The sequence below is a fragment of the Pterocles gutturalis genome, unplaced genomic scaffold (genome assembly GCF_000699245.1).
Source record: "Pterocles gutturalis isolate BGI_N339 unplaced genomic scaffold, ASM69924v1 scaffold9404, whole genome shotgun sequence".
Classification (NCBI taxonomy): domain Eukaryota; kingdom Metazoa; phylum Chordata; class Aves; order Pterocliformes; family Pteroclidae; genus Pterocles; species Pterocles gutturalis.
The window spans coordinates 1-20,110 of NW_010133188.1; the positions used below are offsets into that span (position 1 = coordinate 1).

General features: G+C 38.9%; 1 protein-coding gene across 1 annotated transcript; it reads right to left on the reverse strand.

Moving 5' to 3' along the window:
- Positions 1 to 5,695: 5,695 nt before the first annotated feature.
- On the reverse strand, positions 5,696 to 19,160 carry MRPS35 (mitochondrial ribosomal protein S35; the record flags this gene model as incomplete). The annotated part of the gene is made up of 6 exons (XM_010081132.1): positions 19,121 to 19,160; positions 17,734 to 17,901; positions 17,278 to 17,338; positions 13,841 to 13,980; positions 8,113 to 8,222; positions 5,696 to 5,765 (listed from the first exon to the last, which is right to left on the reverse strand). Coding segments are annotated over exons 2-6 (525 nt in total), but the record flags the coding sequence as incomplete, so codon positions are not given.
- Positions 19,161 to 20,110: the final 950 nt, after the last annotated feature.

Consider the following 20,110-nt stretch of genomic DNA (forward strand, 5'->3'; position numbering starts at 1 on the left):
CTCACTGCTCAGGCCCTAGTATTTCAGCCTACTACAGGCTGAAATAGTACAAAGACAATTTCTGATTCAACCTTTTCCTTGAATATTCATCCTTTGTGGTTCCAAGCACGTGGTACAAAAATGTTTAACCTTCTTTCACTACAATACACATTTCCTGTCAACAAAACTCTTTCTCTGAAGATCTCAATACAAACATTTAAAAACAAAGGAAAGTTTATTACATTTAACATCTGCTATGCCATTCAGCTTTATCTTTTCTGACTCACATGAATGATGAAGACTCTTCCAAATTGTTAAGATTTTGAGCACTGGTGAGTGGGCAATGAAACGTAATACATACTTCAAAACAAAGTATACTACAATATTTAAAGACCACCCTTACTTCAGCCTCAGTTATTTAAACCACATATAAAGATGTACTGAGAAAAAAAAAAACTATTGTAGGAAGGACACAACTATATCACACTTCATTATTCTAAGATCTCAAAGTCAAGAGATTCATACTAAGCACACTTCAGTTATATTAAATGGTGCCCAGAGCTCCAAATCTGTCTCTCCCAGGTACAAGCTCTAATCACTAGGCTATGGACCTCCTTGTCAGTTCAATGAATCTGGAATTTTCTTCTGCCCAAGGAGAAAGTTTCAGCAAGACTAAAGAGTATCTCTCCCTCCACCTTCCATTTTAACCCTACAATCCATGTTTTGTAACATCCTGAACGCTCAGAACATGAACTACACTTTTGAAACCTAAGTAGCCAGAGACCTGTTTGGGTTTCAAAAGTAGACTCACATCATTTCACATATTTTACACTGAATTACAAGGTAAACTCCTACTATGAAAACAGGAAAACTCTACTGTTACTAAGTTCTACTGGCACAAGCTGAAGTGATAAAAATTATGCTTACTTGTAATGGCTTAAAATGACTGTAGATAAAACAATGATAGTACCATTTAAGTGCTAACTGAAGTCTAGAGAAAAGCTACAGTATGGATTTTAGGATTATCATCAATGGTTTTCTAAAAATATTAATTCAGCTGCATGCATACACAGACTCCCCACCTCATCAGTGCCTTGCGGTTGAATGCTCTACTTAAAAAGGAATGCAAAAGCTATGTGGGATGGTTTCCTCAAATTCAAACTACACAGCTTTGGGATTCATAGATAAATTTTAGTTAAGCCGCTCATTTCATGCTGTCTGTCCATTCTGCAGTTTTTTCCTTCCCTCACCTTTCTGCTTCAACTTCCCTGTCCTTTCATTTAAAGTACTATTAATGTCTACAGTGCAAGCACAATGCAAAGAGATGCACCCAGAAGACCCTCTGGCTATTAATGCACTTATTCAATAGCCATTTTCGACTTATTCCTACTTCTATATTCCTTCTTCCTTACTGTTCTCTTTTCAAGTCTTCAATCTCTTTTATCAGACTCCCATAACTACGCTACCAGAAAAAGCAAGAGAGTTCAAAAGTGTGTACAGCATACTCTACCATTATTCTTAGATTGTCAGATTAGACCTTTAAGAAATACATTGCAAAATAGAAAAGACAAGGGCAACTTTTCACTAATCTTTCAAGATCTCAGATGTGCAATGCACAATTGTATTCTCCACTCTCATCTTGCTTTTGTGTGTGTTGAAAATTATGTGGAATTGGACTAAGGGTAAGTGCTGCACCTTAAGTTATTTCCTCCTCACTCTCTTTTTTAGATTCCTCCCCTTTATAATGACTATGCATGTTTTTCCTTACTGGAAAATTAAGTTCCTGCTCCACTTCTCTCTCTTTCCTGCTTTCAACTCATAATAGAACTGCACTTTTTAGTGATAAACTTACTAATCCAAGCTGAGTGTGAAGAAATAAGTTTATGATCTTTTTAACCACTTGAGGGCAGCAAACTCTTACTCGTTAAAAACCACTTAATAAAATAAAATTACATTCAGGTTTAGAGAGATGTTACAGCATCCAAGAAGTACCATCATTTAAAGGTAGCAGGAAAACAATCGATTAAGCTGCTGTTTAACAATCTACTTAATACTCTTTCATTGATTAATTCAATCCAGGCACAATCCTGGGGCGTAATTTGAAAGTAATCACAGAAAAAGTCCAAAGAAGATAAGTCCACTTCTTACCAGATGGTGCAAGTGAGATATCTACTGAATACATTCTAAAAGCTAATAAAATTCAAATATTTTATTAATAACCTGGAAACTATTAAACAGGAAACAGAAGATCTGCAAGTATTTTAAAATAAGAAAATAAATGAACATTAAGTTCTAAAATCTGAATGTTTTAAAGATGACTGAACTCATGGGCCTGATATCTATCTGCATTTATCAAAACTAAGGTGCCAAATGCATCAGTCTGGGATCTTAAGTAACACTTCTTGCTTTTTATGCATCTCTGTTAGTAACAAAAACTACAACTAAACTGAGCTCTCCATTAGATTCAGGTAGCCTCATTAGCCAACCTGTAATTCAAACAGGTTGAACCAAGAACTCAATATGTAGACCCCCAACTAATACGCACTTCAGACCCCTCTCAAGAAACAGCACGCTGTCTTACCAAGCAACTACTATCAATGCACCAATATGCTACAATATTCTGAACAGCTTCCCAAAGTTGTTGTTCTTTACAGTGTCTCTCGTTTGAGCCTATGGTAACAGAGAATGGATCAAGAACCAGAGGAGGAATTAATGTTTGTCCTCCTCTCTTCTTTCACTTCCTCTATTAAAACAAACAAGCAAGATTTTTTCTTTTTTTCCCGCCAGAAACTAACAAGAACTACAGATTCCCTTTACCAAAGGCAAAGGGAGCATTATCCACTACGGGAATGCATTCTAGAGGACAAAAGAAAATTACATTTCTTTCTTCAAAATAAAGGGGGTTTATTTGTTTAAATGCAGATCAAATACCAAGATACCAAGAGGTAACACTGCACTGCGTTTTGGTAAATTCTAATGCAATCTGAAAGGTCCTGAGTGCCCTCAGCTTTTGCACGATTTTGCACGGTCAAGTCTATTGATGGCACTTCTGTGTGAACATAAGACAACAGGACAGAACAGTTTCAAATGCAATACTACTTTTAACTACCAATTCATAGGAGTTATGTAGCCCAAAAAGGCTACCCAGTAGTATCCTACCTCTCCTAGAAGCAATCAATAGCTTCAGCTACTCTCTCCATTCTGAAGTCATGAACATAACTTTTTGCACTTCTGCCACCTTTTTCAGCTTCTGCATCTTAACTCTTTATTCTGACCATCTATCAACAGTCTGATGACTCTTTTCCCTGTCCCTCCCTCCCACAGTGTGGAAACTCTGCTTTTTCTCTAACACTCACAAAACCAAACCAAAACACACAATAATTTAGTCCTTTCACATAACAAACCAACTAACCAAAACCTCCTCTTTTCATTGAAATCCATCACTTACATGCATGCAGACACAGTGTGGCACTACTCTACTGGGAAAGTAATCAAATCTTGCAATTAGTTCTGTAAAGAGGAGTGACGTTACTGTCTACATGGAAGCCTAGTCCCCATCCATCCCCCCCCAATATTTAAATACACACAAATTAAAATAAACCATACATTGTTGGCTTACGGCTTACAAAACATATGCAAACTATCTTTCAGCAAGTTATTAAAAGGCATTACCACTGATCATGGAAAAAAAAAAACAACGAAACAAACCACAAAACAAAACATGTCACACACACAAAAAAAAAGTCTCAGGAGACCATTAATTTTTCATGGAAATCAAAGACAATTGCAACTGATTGATGAACTCATCAAATATTAACATGGAAGTTGAAAGGTAATAAAAGGGCAAGAGACTTGTGCATATTCAATACACACTGAACACTCACGTAGCAATATCGCATAGCCCTGTCTTCCATCACTAAGTAATGCTAGAGCAAAAGACAAATGTGGTGTTCATCTGGAATTAATAAAGTGAGCAGTGTCTAGCGCTCTTGTCATTGCTTAATACTGGAAATCGATCTGTCATTAATTTAAGATTTGTAATGCAATGTAATGCTGTCGGGGAGAAAAATATCCATGAATACAAAGCACTTGAAATCTGAAGTAAATGTATCTTTTACGTTGTTAGTACAAGCTAAATTTAATTTGATGCACTCTACAATTACAAAACATATTCTTCAAGTCAACGTCCAATGACAGGGAAATAAAGCTCATCTTCCTTATTATGTTTATGTCATCGCTGCAATAATCAAATCAAGAATTCCTAAAAGAATTCCTGAAACTCCTACAAAGACTAAATAAGGAAATTTGATTTAAATACTATGGAACAAATAAAACTAGTAAGTGTGAATTTTAGTAGCTAATCAGCTACAACTTATTTAAAAGAATACATCTATAGAAACATACTGATGGAGGCTTTCACTGTCTATCTCCAACAGTGTGTCTAATAACATATTATCTTTAAACAAAGTTAAGTTAGCCAAAACATAACTATGTGTTTTCAACAATCATTTCATTTCAGACTGCTAACTTGTTTCCTGTAAAAAATGGCTGTAAAATTGTTGAAGACAATACTTATAACCAATGCAATTCACCACAAAAACACAAGAGACAAGTCTGAAGAATTCACTGTAAAAAAAAGATCTGTGGTCTAAAGGTATCTTATTGTATTAGGAGGACTACTTAAGAATTGTAATAAATTATCAATAAATTGGAATGGTATCTTTAATGCACTGACATTGGACATTTCACATGTATAACCATTTAACAAAATGAACTACTGGGAAAAGTTCCAAATACACCATATAACAAACGATTACAGAAAAGTTTGCATTACACTTGCTTTGAAAGAAATATTTATCTAAAGAGTTAGAATAATTTTATATATTTTTCAGGAATAACTTTGATGCAATGAAATCCTACAACTAATAAAAGGTGGGGAAGATGTCCCTTATCTGAGCTCAGTAAAGCAGACTGAGTTCTCTCTCCTTCCAGCTTGAGGCAAGATCTGCGAGAGAGCATTTAAGAAGCAGAATACTTCCAAATTATAGTCATGGTTTACCACAGCCCAGGAAGAGCCCAAGAAAAGACAGATTTGAAGTAACAGATAAGAGTTTGGAATAAAGCAAGATATAGATACTGTGCTGTATGTTAGTTTTCATAGCTTTAAAGCCAGTGACACATCCCTCTTCTTTTTTGGAATAGACTTGTTTTTGTCTTTAAACACAGTGTTAAAAATGCATAGACAACAGGTGATAATCAGAGTACACCATTGCTCTGGATGCACTCAATTCATATTTGAATCCTGCGCACAGGCAGACCAGCATGCTGCCAAACCAAAGGTACATTTAGGAATCCTGAGAATTAAGGTGTTTTCTGCTAGGGTCAAGTTTCACACTCATTGTTGTGAGAAAAAAATTATTGGGAAAGTTTCTCTTATTAAGGTCAAAAATGAGAGAGCTTCTGAAAAGAGGCAAACTACGTATACAAACAATAGAATAGCACTTGCAAAGTTAAAGAAATGCACACTAAATTGACCAGGGAACAAGATTCAAACATAAGCAACTTACCTTGGTTGAATTTCAAGAAAAGTGAGGTGGAAGAAGGAAAGACCCTAACTTACTTTAAGCTGTGCACAGGCATGGAACTTTTTATATGTAGTGAGAAAGCATGTTAGCATGCACGCGTTAGAGAGCACGAGTCATTCACAATTGCTTACCCAAGATTCATGGTACAAAACTGTGAGGAGGTGTATGCCATAATCATAGTTCTGTCTTCTTAGTGGACACCTGAAAATTCATAAACAAAGCAAGTCTTTTTGAAATCAAGACACTGTAATATCCTTTTGAACAAAATGTTAAACTTACCATCCTAATTTCTAATGTAGAGAATCGTAAGGAAATGTGTATTTGATTCACACACATTTCTGAATTACACATAATCAAGAATAACATCACGAAAGCATGAGTATGAAGAAGATGGAAGAATGGGCATCTGCAAGTCAACAGGAAAATGTACAAAATGCAAGAATCTACAGATCTTCAGAAAACACTAAAAATTTCTTTGCCCTCTATGTCACAGTGGAATCCAACATATGTTAGTCTGAACTCCCTTAAAACCTGATTTTTTTTGTCCCCCAGACCTGAAAGGAGGAGGATGACTGGTAAAAATAGCCATGAAATACAGTTCAGAACAGCAGATCTAGCCAACGATTTAAGAAAAGTTTAAGTTAACGTAGCTGTAAGTCAAAGCTGGACCACCAGCAAAACTTGTCGGGTAAGACACCATTCTGCAAAAACTGTGTATTTCTTAAAAGTAGTCATCAAAACCTTCTGCTGAGAATTTGATAACATTAATCTCTTCCTCGTGCTGACCAGCCATAACCTCCTGTCTCTTTCTCACACTCATCTCTTCCTGAGGGTTCCTTCACGCCCCTTTTTGATGTACAACAAACTGAATCATGCGAGACTACATCTGAGACACTCTAAAAACCACTCATCTGAATGACTATGGACTATGACTATTCTAGCAAATAAAACTGTAAAAGGATTGAAGCTTTTGACTTGTATTTCCATAGTGAAAGAGCCTCAGCTTAAAAGTAATCTAAATAATAGCCTGGAAAATCCTGTATTAAAGAAATGGATACCACGCACAGCTCGGGCCTTAAAATTTACTAAAAATGAAGTGAAATATCAACAGGTACATCAATAGTTTCTTCTGGAATACAGCACAAGACCATTCACAGATGTTCTAGAGGGTAAGCTCCTTTCAGGTCTCCTAATGTTTAAGCCACAAAATAAGACTTGCTAGGGAAATGAAACTGTTGGTAGCACAAGTGGTCCCAGTAAACTACCCAGATTTCCAAGCCTAGTAAAAAAAGATATGCACAATTTTATCAATTTTTTATTTATTTTATGTAGTATAGAACAGTATATCATACCAAAGGACAGGAAATTTAAGAGGGGAAAAAGAATTCAAAAAAACCCATGCAAACAGAAAAGACTACCAATAATGTTTTTCCTATCACTGAAAGCAGCTGTGAATTCAAGTGTATCGTGAATTTAGGAATATATATGTATTCTCTTAAAAGCTTCACAATTCAACAAAGAAGACATGTTTCTCCAATGCAGCCTTCTAAGCATAACTGTAAATAACTACAGAGATTTATTTATATCTAGAAGATTAAAACATTGAGAAATGTCTGGTCACTGATGTAATTTTTCTTGCCTGAAACTCTTCACATCACTGTTAAAACTAACAGAACCCATTGGTTCTGTTGGTAAACATGACAACTACTTTAAAATAACATTTGAAACTTCTAAATGCAGAGCTTCAGTAACTAACAATGTTTAACAAATATTAGGTTTGACCTTATGTGATTTGTCCATTACAATTTTAACAGTTAATAACAGGAGTAACTGGTATGTTTAAGTCATATTTTAGCCTTAAAAATATAATAATTTGCTGTGGTGGGTTAACCTCGGCTGGACACCAGATGCCCATCAGGCCGCTCTATCACTTCCCCTTCAGCAGAATAAGGGGAAGAAAATTAGATGAAAAACTTGTGGGTTAAGATAAAAGCAGTTTAATTAAAGCAAAAGCCAAGGCCACACATGGAAGCAAAGCAAAAACAAAGATTTTATTCTTTGCTTCCTATCAGCAAGCGACGTCCAGCCACTTCCCGGGAAGTAGGGCTTCAATACGCATAGCAGTTGCTCCCAGAGACAAACGTTGTAACAACAAATGCCCCCCTCCTTGTCCCGCCTTCCCGTAGCTTTTATTGTTGAGCTGATGTCATATGGTATGGAATATCCCCTTGGTTAATTTGGGTCAGCTATGTCCCCTCCCAAGATCCTGAGGCCCGGAACCTACTGGGGGGGGGGCGGGGGTTGGGGGGGCAGCCTTGATGCTGTGTGAGCGCTGCTAAGCAGTAGCCAAAACACTGGTGTTATCAACACCTTTCTAGCTACCAGTGCAGCACACAACGCTAGGAGGGCTGCTATGGGGAAACTAACTACATGTCAACCAGAACCAATACATTTACCAAGACAATAACTGGTATTACTGGAAGACATCCATCCCTTTCTATACTGTGACCATTGCTACAGGCATTTTTTTTCCTTTTTGTAACCGTACCTGTCCGTCGTAATTGTGAGCGTATCTGTATCCTTACAGTACCGCTCTCCTACAAGTTTAATGAGCTTCTTCTTTGCATGGTCATCCAAATTCAGGTTAGAAAGTTTAACCTTCAAGTACAAGAGAAAACACCTTTAGTTACTTGGATAAATCCAATCTCTGCACCCTGAAAATATTTTCAGATAGTTATAGGCACATCTTTTATCAAGAATTAAAAGGATAGCTGTTAAGTACACATTTGCAGAATTTCTTCTGACTGTATGACATTTCAGAAGTCTTAACAACAACGCAAATATAATCTGAATATTCAAACAATAAATTTCTTTTCATCCGAATACCAGAAGGGCTGGGGAAGAATATTTCTACTCAAAAGTTTTTCCAGAGGAAAAAAGAGCTGTCAGTTTAGTTTGTAGCTGTACTTCATATTCATGTGTACTTCCTATGGAAAAATAAATCTTTTTTAGATTTTTTTTTTTAATACAGATCAGTAAGGCTAATACTAAGATATCTCAAAGATATTTATTACAAGTATCCAAAAGAGGAGGAAAGACTCAAGAGAGATCAAACGAGAATTTTCAAAGTCATTACTGGGAGATTAACAGAAGTATGCAAAGATGCACACAGAACAGACCAGAACTGTCTGATCTCGCGTAATTTATCAAACAACAGTGTGAATGGCTTGTCTTCTGTTCCAGTACCAGAAAACCCACAAACATAAGATATACAACAAATAACTAGTATTTATTTAAAAAAAAAAATCTCTAAAAAGTTTTCTCTAAAAACTAGTCTGAACCTAGTTTCCATATGCAATAACAAGTATAAAAAGTAAAGCAATCTGGTTTTAGCTGTTTACACAATAGCAAATAAGAAGGCAGTCTAAAGATACATGGTGTTGGAAACATAAGTTTCTATTAAGTGAGAGTTGCTGAGGAATATTAACAACATGAAGTTTCTTACTAATTTGTCTGCTGTTTGTTTTTTTCTCTATATTCTTTCTACTGTGTCATTGCTGTACTAAAGAATGGTTCAAAAATCAGGAAACCTGCATCAGAAAACTAACAAAAGTTGAAGGACTAAAAGAAATTAGAAGCTCCAACAAATATCAGGAAAAAAGTACTACCTGAAAAGAAAACTGAGATACTAAACCTAAATATGACAAGGGAGGAAACAACAGGGTTCCAGTGCTGAAACTTCTCATCCTGAAAAAACCCCTAACATTCATTACTCCATAGATAATATGAAAAATATCTCCTTTTCAAGGAATTACATGCTCATTTACTATGCATGCCAAGAATACTGGTGAGCAGAAGCTCACCAGTTCACATTTCGTAGATTGGAAGGGACCTTAAAGATCATCTAGTTCCAATCCCCCTGCCATGGGCAGGGACACCTCCCACTAGCCCAGGTTGCCCAAAGCCTCATCCAGCCTGGCCTTGAACACCTCCAGGGATGGGGCATCCACAGCTTCTCTGGGCAACCTGTTCCAGTGTCTCACCACCCCCACAGTATGAATTTGTTTCTAATATCAAGTCTACATCTGCCCTCTTCCAGTTTAAATCCATTACTACTCATCCTGTTGTTACATGCCCTTGTAAAATGCCCCTCCCCATCTCTCCTGGAGGTACCATCCTGTACCCCCTTCAGGTACAGGACGGTTGCTATTACATCCTCCCAGAGCCTTCTCTTCTCCAGGCTGAACAGCCCCAACTCTCTCAGCCTGTCCTCATATGGGAGGTGCTCCAGCCCTCTGATCATCTTTGTGGCCCTCCTCTGGACCCACTCCAACAGCTCAATGTCTGTCTTGCATTAGGGGGCCCAGAGCTGGACGCAGTACTCCAGGTGGGGTCTCACAAGAGCAGAGTAGAGGGGCAGAATCACCTCCCTCAACCTGCTGGTCACACTTCTCTTGATGCAGCCCAGGATCCAGTTGGCTTTCTGGGCTGCAAGCGCACACTGCCGGCTCATGTTCAGTTTTTCATCTATCCACACCCCAAATCCTTCTGCTCAGGGCTGCACTCAAGCCATTCTCCACCCAGCCTGTATTTGTGCTTGGGATTGCCCTGACCCATGTGCAGGACCTTGCACTTGGCTTTGTTGAACTTTGAGGCTGGCGTGGGCCCACCTCTCAAGCCTGTCCAGGTCCCTCTGGATGGCATCCCTTCCCTCCAGCATATTGACTGCACCACATCAGCTTGGTGTCCATCCACAAACTTGCTGAGGGTGCACTCTATCCCACTGTCCACGTTGCTGACAAAGATGTTAAATAGCACTGGTCCCAGTACCAATCCCTTAGGAACACCACTTGTCACAGAACCCGTGGATGGATCTTTTCAGATCCCATGGGCTTGTGCACCTTCAGGTTCTTTAGATGGTCATTTTTTCAAATCTAATTCTATCAGACCTGTTAGGTGCATCCAGCCTTTAAGGCAATGGTCAAGCTGTAGGCAAACAGCTCTATTATTAGTGTGACCTAAAATGACCACGAACAATCACTTTTGAAGGCAGTATACTTCCAAGATCGCTTCTGCACATATCATCCCGTTGTAAGGGTCTGGCAGCTTGTGCTCAAGGCTGCCTTACATACAGTGCCCTTCCATACAGTATAGCCATGTAGCCTTGAATCAGTGTTGACAAAAAAAGGAGCTATGAGAAGGTGGGCCTGCCCTGCCTTTACTGAGAAGCTGCAACTAAGCTGAGGCACTCAAGCCTCAGTCTCTGCCTGAACCACAGTGCAGCTATGTCTGGGCCTAGCCATGGCCCACACAGACCCAACCCCGATGCCCATCCTTGACTTCCTGGCTTGAACTCACCTACTGCATCGCTGTGGATTGGGTTGACAATCACCAGACTGTTGACTGACCATAGTTATTGTCACCAGACCCAATCCTGACCCACTGACTTGTCTTCCCGCTTCGACTTCAAACTTGCCTTACCATGAACTTGTCCAGTGATTCCTGGGCTGTTGGATGGATGAGGTTACTATTACCAGACCTGTCCTGCTCACCTTGCTCAGGCAGTAGCTGCACTCTTTTTGGGGAGGTCGCTGCCCCTGCCTGCCTCACTACCCTTGGATCACCTTCCATTACAGAACAGCCTACCCTCACTGCTGGCTGGAAATGCTTGCCCAAACTGATGACAAATACCTTTCTGTAAAACATATTTTCTTAATATTGTCTTTCTCTAACATTCACAGAAAGAAAGAATGCTCCAACTCTAAAGAGTTTCAGGCACAACTGTCTGGCAAGCATACAACTGCTGGTGCACGTAAGCGCTTTATGACCATGAGTATCTAAACTTAATGGGATACTCCAGCCCACATGTCCTGCATTAGGTCACTTGAACCAACAACGCAAAACAATGTCATTGAGTAGTACTTTTTCACTGTCTTAAAAGGATGGCATTATCATAGTTGGATCATGCTGCCTTCATACAGTGTGATTATCTGAAATTCACTGTTAATAAAGCTATGATTTTATTCCACACGACTTGCTTTTCCTACAAAAACTAAAACGCTATCTGGTCTGTTGCCTAAATTACAGGATCACAAAAAAATGTGTTGTTTTTACTAATCCAAAGTCACTTTAAAGTGAAAAATATTTATATGGCTTCTTGTTTCAAAATGGGACAGCAACTGGACAACTTATAATTGTTAGCTGGAATGTTGCAGACTATTTTATGTTTAATTTAGAAAAGTTACAGCTCCATAAAGAACAGCAGTTGATTTAAAAAGAAGTTTCATTTAACATCCTGTAGTACTATGTTGTCTGGCACAACATGGACAATTGGGAATAGACTAGGATAAATTTAATTACAAGAACTACTGGCATTAGACTACAAGAGATGAAAAGTTATCATCTCCAGTATGATGCCTGGCAGAAAAAAGGCATAATTTTTAAATTAAGATTTAAAATGTTTAACTTTTAAATAATATTTAAAGAAGAAAATCTTTATCATGAAGGTCCACCAAAGAGTCTATCACAGTTGGTAACACAGCACACAGTAAATGCTCTTTTCATTGATACAAACTCAACCACTATCTGGCCCAGTGCCATCTGCTTTCACCTTTAAATCCTTCTCTTCCCCCTCCCTTGGTAGATTTTGTTGTCAACAGATTAATCAGAGGATTAATTAGAGAAATAATTTATTAATGAAGTCTGGGATCAGAACACCAATAACTGAAAAAGCATATGGACAGTTGTTCCATTTTTGTCTCCCACTCCAACCCCTCCTTTTTTTAATATACGTGCATAATACACATCCACATAATGCCTTGCAAGTACCATGGCCAGTTAACATTAATGGACAGATTTAGACAGGATAACACAGACATGCTTATTTGTGTGTCATTTTGAATTATTCTCTCCACTGCAGCATAGCTAACCCCTAGTCCAACAGCTTGTGTCTCAAGAGCCACATCTAACAGAAGACAGTTATATTCAATGTTTTACATGATTTAGAAAGCAAGAAATGTACATACACTCACTACCTGCTGTTTTTAATGGGAAGAGATTCAAGGTTGCTTATCTGAGCAGCTGAGCTCTTTCCCCTACACTGACCTGCAAACGTCAGTATTACTCCACCTGAGACAACTAAATATGGGAACAAGGAAGGTGCAATGTGTGCCTCTTCCTGCACACATTCACAACCCAGCATGAAGTCAGGGGCTTCTGTTCTCACAGATACACTCCATTCCCTTTAATTTCTAATGCATACAAATTAGTGAAAATTTGGTCTCAACCATGGATCTGAATTAGGAGATGAAAGGCTAAAACTCTAGCATGCTATGACTACAAGTGGTATGAAATGTATATTTCAGTCAATGACAGGCCAAATTAAATTTCAGCCCCAAAGGTTTTACAACATAAAGTGGAGACTCCTACAGGCAAAACAAACCACTACTCTTCAAAGCTGCCATGACTAGATGTCGTAAAGGTGTCATGAGCATGTGGTATCATGCAGTATTTGAACTTCTATATTGACAGAGTAACAACACAACTATCACTGTCCCCACTGCTGCTGTTGCTCTTAAGATAGGCTCAAATCTCATCTCAAAATGCATGTTCAAAAGCCACAGCACAATCCTAACTTTACTACCACGAAGAGAGGCAAGCACTGGAACAGGATGTCCAGAGAGGTTGTGCAATCACAGTTCTGAAGGTTTTCGAGACCCAACTGGATAAAGTCCCAGGGAACCTGGTCTGATCTCATACCTATCTTACTTTGTGCACAAGGTCACTCTGGAAAACTGAATTCCCTTCTAACCTCAAGTACCCCATGATCCTATGATCAGAAGGCTGCTGCTCCTACTGCATACACATTGGTGCCTGAAGGTCTGCCAACTCAGTACTCAGTAATAGCGCCGCATTCATATGACCTGTCTTTCAATACTTGTGCATTTCTAGGGTCCATAAATTAGCAATAAGAGTCTAAGCAAGACATTAAGCACAAAGGCACTTACAGTCTTTGCTACAAGTGGATTCTTCAGAAGGTATGTTATTTTGTTCATATCAGAGCTTAGTCTTCATTTATAAATACACATCCATGAACTTACAACCTCAGCTCTAACATGCTGCAATATACTTAAGGAAATCCACTGCTTTTTATTCAGACATTCAGTAAACCATTTCCTTCATTTCCTTACAACATAACCCACTTGCACATGTTTTGAAAAGAAAGCCAAGTATCTGGATTTTTGAAACAAAGGCTGTTTACCAAAAATACTACTTACTCTTAAAGTCACCACTCTTGCTTTGGGGTTACGAATAGATGTCCCTGAAGAAACATAATCTACCGTTTCAATTTCAATGGGAAAATGCTGCTCACACTTCTCATCACTGTCCAAAGCACTTGGCCACTCAGTGCAAAAATCTGTATAATAAAGCGAAAACACGCCAAGTAATATCTGCTGGGTTTTAGTTTTTTGGTTTTTTTTTTTTTTTTGGTAAATTCATTGCAATATATCTTTTTAAAGTACTATTTATAGAAATCATACTCATTTAGATAACAGCAGGGTCTCTGCTAGACTTGCTCCAGTACTTCAATGCTTCAATGTTTTTCTTTGTACTGGACTTCCCAAAACAGGATACAGTGCTTCAAATGGAGTCTCACAACTGCCAAATAGAATCATAGAATGGTTTAGTTTGGAAGTGACCTTCAAAGATCACCTAGTCCAACCCACCCACCATGGGCAGGGACATCTTGCACTAGATCAGGCTGCTCAAAGTCCTGTCCAACCTGACCTTGAACTCATCCAGTGATGGGGCATCCATAGCTCCTCTGGGCAGGGTCTTCCAGTGTCTCACCACCCTCATGATAAATGTCTTCCTTGTGTCCAATCTAAATATCTAGCCTCTTCCAGTTTAAAACCATTGACTCCTGTCCTGTCACTACAGGCCTTGGTAAAAAGTCTCTCCCCATCTTTCTTCTAAGTCCCCTTTACACACTGAAAGGCAACAGTAAACTCCCCCAGAGCCTTCTCTTCTCCAGGCTGAACAACCCCAACTTTCAAAGCCTCTCTTCACAGGAGAGGTGTTCCAGCCCTCTGGTCATTTGTGTGGCTCACCTCTAACAGGTCCACATCTTTCTTGATGTTCCAGAAGAACTGGATACAAGACTCAACAGAAGGAAAAGAATTAATTTCCTGAATGTGGTGGCTACACTCTTGTTAATACAACCCAGTATGCAGTTAGTGTGTCCTTGTGGCGAGGAAGGCTGCCGTCTTATGGTCAACTTTCAAATGCCCACCAGGCTCCACATGGCCTTTTCTGCAAAGCTTCTATATAACAGTTTGCCTGCCCCAACATCCCCCCTGCCTGTACGGCTGCATGGGCTATTCCATCCCAGAGGCAGGTCTTTACAGTTGCTTTTGTTTAACTTCATGAGGGTCCTTGCAGCAGATTTTTTTACTGCCTGTTGACAACCGTCTGAATAGCAGCTCGGCTCTCCAATGTATCACTTGTTCCCCCTCAATTCGTTATTATCTGAAGACCTGCTGAGGTTGTGTTCTCTACCATTACCCAGATTGTTATAAAGCCTGTTTTCACATACTTGGAAATGGCTTCCAGGAAGGTTTGCTTCATAAGCTTCCAGGGAATGTGGTGAGGCTGACTGACCTGCAGTTCCCTGCATCTTCCTTCTTGCCTTTCTTGAAGATGGTCAGGCAAAAATATCCTCTTCCTCCTGGGTAGTCATTACCTCCTTCCACTTTCTGTGTACTTCCTTTTTGCATCTCGGGTCACTCAGGAGTTCCCCGCACACCCATGCTGTCCTTCTGACATATTTGCTCAACTGTCTGCACACTGGAGTGTACCATTCTTGCTCTTTTACGGAGGTTGAACTTAAACATCCACCAGCTCTAGTGGGCCACTTGGCTCCCCAGAATGTTCCCCATGATGTATGCCAAGCAGATCCCAGAATAAATCAAAATCACTCTCCTGAAGCCCAGACTGTAGTTCCACTGTCTGTCTTGCTCACTTCTCTCAGGATTTTAAGCACCACAGTTTCATGACCACTGTTACCAAGGATGCCCCTAACCTTCACATACTTGACCAGTTCTTCCTTGTTTCTGAACAACAAACCCAACAGAACATGTCTTCTAGTCAACTCATTGATCATCTACATGGAGAATTACCTTCAATACGCTATTTGCCATCCTCACTTCTCTCAAGATCTAAAACTCCACGATCAAAATCCCAATCAAGGCTGCCATCAACCTTTACATCTTCAACCAGTTTTTCCATACTTGTGAGTAGCACGTGCAACACAGCACCTTCTCATAGACAGTGTGTCCAGAATCTGCATCAAGAAATTATCTTTAACCTTCTCCAGAAATCTCCTAGGTTGCTTGCATCCCATCCTGTTACCCTTCTAGCAGATGTTGGAACACCTGCAGTTCCCCGTGGAAACCAAAACTTGCAGTTGTGAGGCTTTTTTCAGCTGTTCATCCACTTCTTCTTCTCAACCAGGTAGTCTCTAGCAAATGCCCACCAAGACATCCTTTTTGGCTTCTCCTCTGATCCCAACTCTCAAATTCTTGACCAGCTTGCTACGCATCTCATTGCAAAGCTCCGTATCTGAGCTGTTCTTTTCGGTACAGCTCAGCTCCTCCTCCACATCATCCCTGCCCATAACTCAATCATACAAGCTTTCACTCTGCATTTGTGTGATGATTCAGGCTTCTAATTCTTCCTGTTTCCTATGCTGCGTGCATTTGCATACAGGAAACTCAAGACAGGTCTTGTATCTTTTATCACACAGGCTGAGGGGAGACCTTATCACTCTCTACAACTGCCTGAAAGGAGACTGTAACAAAGTGGGTGTCGATCTCTGTTCCCAAGTAACAAGCAATAGGACAAGAAGAAATGGCCTCAATTTGCACCAGGGGAGGTTTACACTAGATATTAAGAAAAAATTATTCAACGAAAGGGTTGTCAAGCATTGGAAGAAGCTGCCCAGGGAAGTGTTTGAGTCACCATCCCTTGAGGTATTTGAAAGACGTGTAGACATGGTGCTTAGGGACATGGTTTAATGGTGGATTTGGTAGTGCTAGGTTAACAGTTGGACTTGATGATCTTAAGGGTCTTTTTCAACCTAAATGATTCTATGATTCCATCTCCTCCCTGCACCCTTGTGCCTTCACTTCTCTCTGGGCTAACCATCTCATTAAGTTCTCCTTATTAGCTTGCTGGCTGGCAGAGATGCTCTTGGTCTTCATTAGATCCTGTATCTCCCCAGCAGACCTTGCTCTCACAGAGGGTTTAATTTATTAATAGCTTTATTTTCAAATGCATGCCAGAATGGCTACTGATTAAACCCTGGTTTAATCACAGATAATTTTCAGAGAACAGAGTCGCATTCATCTTCCCTAAGACATTAAACTATAAATTCTCCAGTACAAGCAAGGCCTAATGGAGAGGTAAAAGTAAAGTCTCACTGGTGTGCAGAAAAGCTCCCAAGACATACCTGTCCACCACCCGTATAACTCAATGCATCAACAAGAAAGCATATAATACTAGCCAAAGCCTGGCAAATAACCAGGTGGATCATGTCTCACCCTCTCCTTCATCACACACAGTTAAATTTTGTGTTGTCTTAAAACTCCAAGAGAGATGGTTTTTAAAAACAGAAAAAAAGAAAAAAACAACAACAAACAAAAAAAATCCTCACCTTTAAGAGCTGCACAGTGTTTCTTAATTGCAGGAGGAGTAAGATGCAAAAAATTGGGAATCTGAAACAGATGTATTAAGAGTTACCAAAATAATAGCTTTTTGTCTGTTCATAAATAAAGGGGCATTACTGAAATCTGATTACACTTTTAACATTTGTTAAGGTAGTACAATGTGCTTAACAAAATATTCAGGTAATGACTCTTCTCAAGTCTGATTTAGCAAAAGACTTAAGTTAAGCCCCATAACAAAACTCACAGGCATGATAATACTAAAAGTCTCCTGGCTTTGTTCATTTGTTACTTACACTTTTATTTGTTACCATCTAATTTGGAAATTATAGTATTATCATATTTAATAACAAAAAACAGTAACCAATACAAATATTCCCATCAAAGCAGGGCATTCTCACTGAATAATTTCAAAAGTTGTCTCACACCAATGGCATGCATCTTACCTTTATAAGTTCTAAGTTGCCTTCTTTTGGTGGAGGCACTCCTCTCTTCACTGGGTAACCCATTCGAATTGGGAGAGGCACAGAGGCAGGTTTAAACGCAGCTGCTGTTGGATAAACACTGCTCCAGTCCTGATCAACAGCCATCCTCTCAGTCCTGGGAGGTGCATGCTAATAAATTGAAAATTACAAAAGTTTGATGGGAGACATGCTGTTTTGTGAGACAAACCAGGAGCAACACACAAAAAAAGTTATTTCAGGAATAAATTACCACAGCTAGAAATTCCAAGACACATTTACATCAAAGGTTAGTGCTCATTTGTAAAGGAATTTTTAAAAGATAGCCTCTCAAAGCTCGGGTAGCAGGCCTTTCCCGACCTTCAATTGCATTTTATTTCAGGAATGCTTAGAAAGAAGAACTTACCATCTTCTTGTGTTGTAGTAAGTCAGCAGGGGGAGGAAGGGGAATCAAACCAGTATTTAATTGCAAACCCTATTTTCTAAAGTGCCTAAGCATTTGGTGTGGTCAAGAAAATGAGTTTTAAAATTATGGAATTCTGAAAGTCTGAAAAAGTTCATGTTAAAATAAATAGATATTAATAACTCTGAAATTACTTGCCATAGAAATTCCAGTATGGGAACAATACATTACTGTATTGCAGAAATAGCTTATATCCTTCAATAACTGACCAAGGTTTCAGCCAAATGCTCTTTAAAAAAAAAAAAGTCATTGTTTCTTTCCCCGAACCCTTAATTTTTAATTTAGAAGTGTAAAAGACAAATGGATATATGCAGTCAACTGGTCTGCCTGCTTTGGTGTATCGTTAAATCTACTCTCGGAAGTTAAACAAAAATTTAATACATGCCAGGCCCACTTTCACTATTTGCCTTCAAAAGTTATAACACACAATATACTAGTTTTGAAATTTATGTATGGAATAAACAAGAAAATTCTAATTGATTAAATGTTCAGATATTAGTTTTAATTTTAATGTGCAAGAACAATTTCATTAATGCACAATAACAGATTTTTTTAATTACGCCAGAAAGCAACCACTACGAATCCTGTAAATTCATACTGAAAACAACATTAAAATGTCTGGGTTTATTTTAAATGCAACTTGAAGTTACTTGTAAGACCTGCAGTACATGGCGTCAATACAAGCTAACTGTTAGCTTGTTATTGCTAATGTTTTTCCCTTTATGAGAACACAGACAGAAAACAGTTGGGAGATGAAAGAAACTAGGTGCTGCTTCTGGAATAGTCACAGTAGATTGTTGCACCAGGTTTAGACTGCAGAAGGGGTACCTGTACAAACTGATAAGGCACATAGTTGAGAGAACTTTTTCAACCACCTCCGAGTTAACTGCAAGTAGTTTCAGTACTTACTGGTCTTATGAACTGTGGTGTCCTGCCTCTTCTCCTTGTTGAAGCTAAAAGAAAAAAGAAATATTTTCCAAAACAAACTATTGTACAGTTTTGTGGAAAAAAAAAAAAAAGCAGCATAATGGCGTATGCTTTTTTTTTCTTCTACAACAACAACATACACTACTACTTCCCCATCTTTACATGGAAGAAAGGAAAGATGAGATACTCATGCTACAGATTCCTCATTTATTTTTTGAAACTTAAGACAAAAAACAGCTTGAAAGGTATTTCATCTGGGTCTATCCTAGAAATGTGTTAACAACAATTTAGTGGTTACACGCCTGAATGCATTTTGCTATCATCATTTATTCCAGCTTGATGCAGGAAGAAAGAAAAATTAGATGAGTGAAAGGACACTTTCGCCTTCCTAACTGTGCTTCCTGTCCTCTTTCCCACACAGCTGTTAAGCCACAAATCACTCTTCATGAGCAGTACAAAACAGCTAAACCCAGGAGTTTATTATTACTAAAAGGAAAATCCCATGGCTCCATCCCTTTCTTCTGACAGCACATTGAACTGTTTGTCTTCTTGAGCTGGGGACAGGGAACAAACCAACGGGTTTGTTTTCTGCTATTTTACCATGTTGATCTGGCTTACTGAGCAGTCCCAGAGAAGATGCAACAAAAAGAGAAAGAGTTTAGTCCCTTTGAACAGGCCTGAGCCACCATTTACCTCAACATTTAGCCAACTGACTTCAGCTGGAGTGGTGGTGCGGGACTCATACAGATACATGAAGATACCAAATACCACTAGATTTTCAATCTAACCAGAGAACTTCACTTACCTGTCTTCATTTCCTCCTGCCCCTCAAACTCTAACTTAATCACTTTCAAACTCCTCCCCCAAAACACCACCAAAACAATGTGGCCTTTATAGCAATCAGATAAATGAAGGTAAATCTGATCACATTTATTTTCAAGTGTCCTGTTTGGCCTTGGGGTTTTTTTATTT